Raw genomic sequence first — 9,501 nt, forward strand, 5'->3', positions numbered from 1 at the left:
CTCTCCGAGGCTGAGCTCACAGAGGCCACGGTGAAATGCATCGACATGTTATATCAATTTTGCAGTTTTATTTTAGAGGTGATTGTTATTTCCCAGCATGCTTTGTATATGGCTTGATATGGAGTAATTTTTTTTTATGAAATGCTGTTTTATGTTTTGAGTGCAGGGAAAAATCTATTCATGTTTAATGTTCGGTTATGTTTGACATTTGAAAGAGTTACTGTTTGACTGAAGTTTCCATTGCACAGTGCAATCGTTACCATTGTGCAGAAGAGTAGAGCTTATGGTTATGGATACTACTCCTCGGAGGCATTAAGCCTCGATCAACGTACAGTACTTTCCAGTATTTCTCAAGTATTTTCCTACTTGAGCTGTTTGGCTGTATAGGGCCTTTTAAATGTTTAAAATAACTCAAAGACAAATACAAACAGCTCTCACTCAAGATCACAGACTTTTCAGAATCAACTTAAAATAATATGAGCACATTTCACTAATTATATTAAATTCATTGCGTCATAGATTTTTTTTAATTTAGGAGATTTCACAAGTTTTATTCAAGTAGATTGAATTCCATAAAAAAAATGTCAAGCCTGAAAAACTACTCAAAATACTATATGTATTGTTACCTTAAATTAAGTAAATAGCTCGTCCATTTTTTTTACAGTGTAATAATGTAATAACTTGCCAACAATACAACAAACAACTTGAAAACGTAAGTGCAAAATTTAAAAACATATTATAATTTGGACAATATCAGTCATTTTTAAAGACCAAGGAAGTTTTAATGGTTTAACCATTGTCTATCATTTGACATCTCTAAAATGCCCTGAATGTGCTCTATACAGGTGCTGGTCATATATAATTATCATTATCATTAGAATATCATCAAAAATCATTTATTTATTTCACTAATTCCATTCAAAAAATGAAACTTGTATATTATATTTATTCATTACACACAGACTCCCAAATTCAGTATCTCAGAAAATTAGAATATTGTGAAAAGGTTCAATATTGAAGACAACTGGTGCCACACTCTAATCAGCTAATTAACACAAAACACCTGCAAAGCCTTTAAATTATCTCTCAGTATAGTTCTGTAGGCTACACAATCATGGGGAAGACTGCCGACTTGACAGTTGCCCAAAAGAGAACCATTGACACCTTGCACAAGGAGGGCAAGACACAAAAGGTCATTGCAAAAGAGGCTGGCTGTGCACAGAGCTCTGCGTCCAAGCACATTAATAGAGAGGCGAAGGGAAGGAAAAGATGTGGTAGAAAAAAAGTGTCCAAGCAATAGGTATAACCGCACCCTGGAGTTGATTGTGAAACAAAACCCATTCAAAAATGTGGGGGAGATTCACAAAGAGAGGACTGCAGCTGGAGTCAGTGCTTCAAGAACCACTACACACAGACGTATGCAAGACATGGGTTTCAGCTGTCACATTCCTTGTGTCAAGCCACTCTTGAACAACAGACAGCGGCAGAAGCGTCTCGCTTCAAAAAGGACTGGACTGCTGCTGAGTGGTCCACAGTTATGTTCTCTGATGAAAGTAAATTTTGCATTTCCTTTTGAAATCAAGGTCCCAGAGTCTGGAGGAAGAGAGGAGAGGCACACGATTCATGTTGCTTGAGGTCCAGTGTAAAGTTTCCAGTGAGTGATGGTTTGCGGTGCCATGTCATCTGCTGGGATTGGTCCACTGTGTATCTGAGGTTCAAGGTAAATGCAGCCATATAACAGGACGTTTTAGAGCACTTCACGCTTCCTGCTGCTGACCAAGTTTATGGAGATGCAGATTTCATTTTCCAACAGGACTTGTGCCCTGCACACAGTGCCAAAGCTACCGTTACCTGGTTTAAGGACCATAGTTTATCCCTGTTCTTAATTGGCCAGCAAAATCTATGGGGTATTGTGAAGAGGAAGATGTGATATGCCAGACCCAAGAATGCAGAAGAACTGAAGCTCACTATCAGAGCAATCTGGGCTCTCATAACACCAGAGCAGTGCCACAGACTGATCGACTCCATGACACGCCACATTGCTGCAGTAATTCAGGCAAAAGGAGTCCCAACTAAGTATTGAGTGCTGTACATGCTCATACTTCTCAGTTTTATACTTTTTAGTTGGCCAAGATTTCTAAAAATCCTTTCTTTTGTATTGGTCTTAAGTTATATTCTAATTGTCTGAGATACTGAATTTGGGATTTTCCTTAGTTGAAAGAAATAAACATTTTAAATACATCAGTCTGTGTAATGAATGAATATAATATACAAGTTTCACTTTTTGAATGGAATTAATGAAACATCACCTGTATGCCACGTTTGGACTTAAAACGGACACATGATGTGTGAAATTTCCTAAAGGACAAATATCAATGTCTGGGTCTCAAGAGGAATTATGATCACCCAGTGTTAATTCTTTATTAAGTCAATATATTTAAGAACTACCAGAAAAGGCATACAGTAGCTGGTTAGTCTATTGAGAAGTCAGTTTGCCTTTTTGGTCATTGAAAACAAACCACACAGATTCAATTGATGTTTTTTATTTTAAAAAAAGGGGGGGAAATAATAATAATAATAAAAAGACTTCCTTAGTGGACAAATGCCTGCCTGGTAATAATCCAAACCAGTGCTAGACACAAGGCATGTGAACTTGCACCCCTCGACAAAAACACTAATACACAGCAACACAATATGGAACAAATGTGAAGTTACTCAAACACAAGATAAGCATCACCTTCAATAAAAGCACTCAAATGGAAAATTTATACTGAAGGTTTTCCTCCATGGAAAATTTAAATTGTAGTTCTGGGTCTGAGAAATTTAGTTTTAAGTGCTTATAGTGCAAAAGAGCAGCAGATAAGCTTAAACTAAACGGTCAGTAACCGGATGAAGTTTCCTCCTATATGACATTAAAAAGATCAACGGATCTAAAACATTGCTCATTAACACCACCTATGAGTTGCAAAAGAGATTGCTATGCGGTCTCCTCCATAACATGATAATATCCTCTGATTAAGTCATTGTAACAAGAAAAAAAAAAACACAACAAGAACAAAAGCTAACAGATGAGGACATGGGAGCCCTACATGAATTAAACTGTTACTCCATTGAAGACAAACTGCACATGATGGAGGTGCCCTCTACTGATGGTCCAAATCAACTGCCTCCAAGTACAGAACAAATACAAAACAATATGGGCTCATTAGCTAGTGTCTACAGTGAGACTAGACAAATTTGACCTACATTGAAGATGCTGGCTTTATAAGATGGAATATCAAAACATATGGCGGATCCACATTTTTTACAGTGACCAACACAGAAATGTCGGCTTGGCAGAAAAAAAAAAAAAAAGATACATGGAGGACATGTCACAGTCAATCAGGCAAAAGAGAGCAGTTACATATGTGCACATGCATAAACCCAAGGGATTTTATCCAAGATGGTGCACCTAGAATTTGGAAAAAAGCAAGGCCAAATTTTTTTTTCCATGTTTAGTCCAGTTGGGTTCATATTAAAGAAAATATATATATTGTCAGACAATATTCTGTAAAACAGAATCTCTAAAAATGTCCATCATGCACAGTTTGGAATAAATGTACACGGTTTCACACACACAAGTGTGAACTGCTCTCAGAGATGTTGCTCACACACACACACTTATGCTAAAGGAACCTAGCGCATCCTGTACTCTGACGTCTTGGACACCTCACAAAGCTGACCCTTGAAGTCGATGTCAACGTTGAAGTCCAGGTCTCTCTGGAAAATAGGGAGAAAATTATATCACTATTTAATAATACAATATCCTCTTAGAGGTCAGGACTGTGATTAGGGCTGTGCGAATCAAAATCGTCGTAAAATCACGATTTGAGCGTGCACGATTTCTAAATCGCTTTATAGCATGATTTTCAATGGCCCTGACCTCCTGCAGTATGCAATCCAATCCAATCAGAATGCAATGCACCTAGTGCGAGAACAGAACAGACTGGGCATGTGCCTATGTATGCATGGCAAAAAAGAAAAATAAAGTCACTGGACACAGTATTTATTTTATTTATTTTTTTGCCATATGTCTAGACATTGTTACACCTTTACTTAGTGATTATTTTGACATCTGTTCTAGAGACACGTTACAACTTTTATAAAGCTTTAATTGGTTTTCTTTTGGAAATGTTTCAAATTCATACTCAATGCATTTATTAATAACGTGTAAAGCATGTATATGTGTGTCAAAATCGTGATTAAAATCGAAATCGCTAAAGGTTTTTTTTGTCCCCATCATACAGCCCTAAATGTTCTGTAAAACCATACCAACATTCGCTTATCAACATAGGACACTCAACAGGTTTAATTAAATGAAGACTAAACTAAAGAGGAATAAATAGCTAAATATCAAAATATAAAAGCTTTAAATATAGCGTCAAAATTGTAATGTACTGAAAGAAGCCAATTTTTTTTACAGTAGAGTAGGTATATTTTTAGGATTTTGATATTTTAATATAATGCAGAATTAGTTATACATTTCTCTAAACTTTCATGTAAGAATATATTCTAAAATAGATAATTTACAATGTTAAGTGCATGTGTGGCTTACATTATTCTTGACATTGGGTTTCATGCTGATGGTGCCAAAGATCTCCTCTCCGGTCTTCACCGTCAGATAGTCGTCAAGGTAGAACACCGTCTGCTTCCAATGAGTGTAAGGAGACTCTGGGCCTAAAAAACAAATACACTTGGTTTTCCAAGGGCTCATTTATAACTTCTGTTCATGGTGAGAAAAGCGGTGGCAGAGAGAGGGGAAAACAAAAGGCAGCACTCACTAGTAGAGAAGCCTGTCCTCTTGTGGCAGCGAGTGAACTCGATGTTGAAGTAGGTTACCAGCGCATGAATGTAGTCATTCCTTTTCACCTGCAGGCAGAAAGGTGACGTGAAGGACAGGTCCTCAATCTTCACCGTGTAGATGTCCACCTCCTAAAGAACCGAGAAAATTGGGACGGTTGAATAATCAAGGGTTTTATATATATATATATATATATATATATATATAATAAATAAAAAACCTTATGTAATTTGAAAGCACACTTTTGTGTAGTAAACTAACCTTAATGAGGCAGGCAGTACTAACGAGCTGTTTGGGGTCAACAACATCCACCAGTGGCTCCTTGATGGCCACTTCCTTAATACAGGACATGTCAAAGCCATAAACATTCTCCCACCCTAAAAATGTAAAACAAACAAAAATGAAATGGTGTCCTATTTCAGACACAGCAGAAAAGCCCCCGATTACATTCAGAGATTGACACGTACAGTGAATTTTGTAGTCCTTGTACTGTCGGTCCTCAATAGCAGTGACATAGAGCGTGGCTCTGTCAGGGAAAATCAGGCCATCGGGTTTCTGAAAAAGAAAACAAATGGGAAACATGAGCATAAATCAAATCACGGTCAAGATGATCAACTTTATAGTGAACAACTTCAACACTGCAACGCTTTAGAAGGACATTTGCATACACCCACCAGCCATTTGTCTCTCGCATAAATGACAGTGTTAAGCATGGACTCGTAGAAGAGACAGTAGCCCATCCACTCAGAGATGATTATGTCTACTTTTTCCACAGGAAGCTCGACCTCTTCCACTTTGCCCTTAATGATGGAAACGACTGGACAAGGAAAATGAGGTTACACAGGTATTATAATACAGTTAGTTCAGTTTAAAAGAATCACAAATGTGATGTGCAAACGAGATCTGTAAACAATAGGGAAGCCAAGAGCTATGAGAAGTTCTTACTGTGATCCAACTTGTTGGCCTTCACGATCTTCACAGCATAGTCTGATATACTGCTGCACTCAATCTGGGGAACGAATGACAAGAGAATGCAAAAATCAGACAAAAGCACAGCATGAGCACCTTGACAGGACGGGCAAGAGCCTCGTTGAACTCAACTAGTCAGTATACATAACAAAAACTCAACTGCTGAAAACAATTAGATGATATTTACATAAACGGGCAGGATTTACACTCACCCCAATAACTTTCTTGGCCCCAGCTTTGGCTGCAAACATACAAAGGATGCCGGTTCCACTTCCCACATCCAGCACCACCTTATCCTTGAAGAGATGCTTGTTGTGGAACATGGAGTTTCTGTACGTCAGAGTACGAACTTCATCCTTTAGCATCTCCTGTGGACACAGAAGGGGGTTTACATTAGTCTCAGATATGAAGACGTTTAATTGTAACGCTCTTCATGAAACATGGATAAACAAGACTGTACCTCATGAATGCCAAAGTGTGCATAGGAATCAAAGTAGTAGTCTTTGGAGGTCATGTCTTCTGCTGCAGGTTTTGCTGAGCTCTCTCCCTGGGACACCTATATAAAAAAAGAAATACAATTACACACCAAGGAGAGAAAAAAAAAAGCATGAGTTGGGCTCACGACTCATTTAAACGAATCGAATGGACGAGTCAATAAGCGCCAGCCACAAAAGAATCGCTTGTCGCCTACTGTACCGACAGTAATGATCACTGTACGAACAAAGAACGAATCTTTTTGGTAAATCGATTCAAAAGATCCAAGCCACCGTGACCAATCAGAATCCGCCACTATTACAATCAACGGAGCTCGTGCCTCTTTAAAAGCAGTAAGGACCATTCAAGGCGGGTATAACCGGGATAAACGTGTTTTCCCCAAACAACATTCAATTTATTAGAGAAGAAAAGTCGCTGTTATACCAGTTCGCCTTTTAAATTAGAAAACTTTTTTCATAGCGTCCGAAGACCTCTGAAAATAATTTAAATACAGCGTGGTTGAGAAAAAACGACTTTAATTAAATAAGCACACCGCAAATTATAGTAATCAGCTCACTAATAACTAATTAGCCGTGGTTTGGTTAACAAAGTTGTAAAAGGCGCTTCATCCCATGCGGTCTGCCCCCAACAATGCTCTAAACCAGCGTGCTCTGAACTAACGTTACCCTCGTGGAAACTAGCTAACGTTAGCTAACAGGACTCATATAACGTTATTACTACATCAAACTCCGTTACGCATCAAATGGTTACTCATAACATTTAAAAACTCGAAACTAACTCGTTTTCGCCTGTTAGCAATAGCAAACACGTGATGCTAAATGAATGAATTATTTGCGGCTGGCTAAAATGGATGCTCAAGGTGCGTTTGCGCACATTTCTAGCCACCTGATAAAGACATACGCAGCACACAAATGCGTCCAACGACTAAAGAATCGGAGCTAGGACGTAACAAATAATGATGACATGTTGAGTCTAACTCTCGCAAACAGCTATTTGGCCTCGGATGTGTAACCGGTATGGTCTTGAATAGCTTCAGCTTACCTCCATTATGTCCGCTGTCTCCGCCATTTCGGTAAACTGGATCGTACGACGACCGCAGCACAGCTCATGTGAAACACACTTGTTTTGCTCCCGCCCCTTCGCCTTCACTGAATGATTTGATTGGAGGACAATCACGGGGTTTACTGGAGGCCCCGCCCACTTTCTTGCGGCTCTTCGTCACAGGATCAACTTCACTACGTCTTTCCGCTGTTTTGAAGCGCGGCTTTCATTGGACCAAAGAGCGATTACTGATTTTATTATTTGCTTTCATACAAGTTTAATACTACATGTTATTTGAGAAGCATGATTTCATTTTTCTCGGATAGGCTTGTTATAAGAGTTGGACTGATGTCAGCTCGGCAAACTGTAATCAGCACCTTTTGTGCACAATAACACAGAGATGAACGGATTGAAGACATTTATTCAAATGTTTATAGAATCGTACTATATTTATCTGTCTCGATAGATAGACAGACAGACAAACAGAGATAGACAGACAGACAGAGATAGATAGATAGACAGACAGACAGACAACTAGCCAGATAGATAGACAGACAGACAAACAGAGATAGAAAGACAGACAGACAGAGATAGATAGATAGACAGACAGACAGACAGACAACTAGCCAGATAGATAGACAGACAGACAAACAGAGATAGACAGACAGACAAACAAATAGAGATAGACAGACAGAGATAGATAGATAGATAGATAGATAGATAGATAGATAGATAGATAGATAGATAGATAGATAGACAGACAGACAACTAGCCAGATAGATAGACAGACAGACAGAAATAGATAGATAGACAGACAGACATAGATAGATAGACAGACAGACATAGATAGACAGACAGACATAGATAGATAGACAGACAGACAGAAATAGATAGATAGACAGGAAGACAGACATAGATAGACAGACAGACATAGATAGATAGATAGAGAGACAGACATAGATAGACAACCAGACATAGATAGATAGACAGACAGACATAGATAGACAGACAGACAGACATAGATAGTTAGACAGACAGACATAGACAGACAGACAGACATAGATAGCCAAGCCACAAAACATGTTCCCTGTTTCTGATGAAGAAAAGCTACTTCATGCATTCATGACCTCTAGACTGGACTGTTGTAACGCATTTCTAGGTGGTTGTCCTGCATCTTCAATAAACAAGCTACAGGTAGTCCAAAATGCAGCAGCTAGAGTCCTTACCAGGTCAAGAAAATATGATCATATTACCCCAATTTTTCTGTTATTATTGTTCGGGGTTCAGACACACTCTCTCTGTTTAAATCTAGATTAAAAACGCATAATCCTGTAGGTTTGGAGGAGGACTGACCTGTCGTGCATGGACGAGGGTTTGCTGGACGGACACTGCAGATAGAGCTGAAAGCGCAGGTCGAAGGCTTGACCGATCGTACTGATCACGTCCTGAGCAAGACCGTCAGAGCACTCCCATCTTTTGCCAAGCATTCGAATAATGTATCTCTTAAATTGTGAGTGTAGTTGCTTCTGATCAAATGTGCATTCTTATTCTTTAGCTTGGGTTAAACTAATTAATTTTAACTAATTAATTTTAATTTGTTGGAACAGCAGCTATGCTAATGATGTCTCTATTTGTTTCTATGTTTTGCCACGGGATGCTAACCCTGAAACAACAGACAGAATTAACAAATATTGCTACAAGTGTGACTGCATCATATAATAATTGCTGTTATAATGTTCATCGTCTGGCTGACTACGTCTTGTATTCATTTTTCTGAAAAATCCTGTCATAGGCGCACAAACGGACAGTCACCACTTATAAGCTACTACTAAATATTGTAGAAACGTAATTTTCTGTAAAGTTGCTTTATAACAATTTGTATTGTAAAAAGCGCTATACAAATAAACTTGAATTGAATTGAATTGAATTGAGATAGATAGATAGATAGATAGATAGATAGATAGATAGATAGATAGATAGATAGATAGATAGATAGATAGATAGTCCCTCCTCGTGTCTCCCTCAAATTCACATACATTTATTTTATTTTTTTCACTGTGGAAGATGAGAAGATATGTTTTTTAAATATATCTTCTCTGTCTCTCTCTGAATGTGAGCAAAACTAAAGAACTGATTGTGGACTTCAGGAAGAGACG

The 9,501-nt window shown here is 38.3% G+C and overlaps 1 protein-coding gene across 3 annotated transcripts; it reads right to left on the reverse strand.

The window, feature by feature from the left end:
- Positions 1 to 3,035: 3,035 nt before the first annotated feature.
- Positions 3,036 to 7,470, reverse strand: LOC132145641 (protein arginine N-methyltransferase 1-B). 3 transcript variants are annotated; one of them, XM_059556804.1, is made up of 10 exons: positions 7,346 to 7,465; positions 6,270 to 6,365; positions 6,022 to 6,177; positions 5,786 to 5,849; positions 5,515 to 5,657; positions 5,308 to 5,395; positions 5,102 to 5,217; positions 4,821 to 4,971; positions 4,595 to 4,716; positions 3,036 to 3,759 (listed from the first exon to the last, which is right to left on the reverse strand). In XM_059556804.1, exons 1-10 carry the CDS (start codon positions 7,370 to 7,372, stop codon positions 3,676 to 3,678), a joined length of 1,047 nt encoding a protein of 348 aa, XP_059412787.1. In that variant the 5' UTR covers positions 7,373 to 7,465; the 3' UTR covers positions 3,036 to 3,675. The 3 variants fall into 3 exon arrangements, with proteins under 3 accessions (XP_059412787.1, XP_059412797.1, XP_059412778.1); XM_059556814.1 differs by lacking the exon at positions 7,346 to 7,465 and adding an exon at positions 6,506 to 6,700; XM_059556795.1 differs by having other exon boundaries at positions 5,102 to 5,395; positions 7,346 to 7,470.
- Positions 7,471 to 9,501: the final 2,031 nt, after the last annotated feature.

The sequence above is a fragment of the Carassius carassius genome, chromosome 1, assembly GCF_963082965.1.
Source record: "Carassius carassius chromosome 1, fCarCar2.1, whole genome shotgun sequence".
Classification (NCBI taxonomy): Eukaryota; Metazoa; Chordata; class Actinopteri; order Cypriniformes; family Cyprinidae; genus Carassius; species Carassius carassius.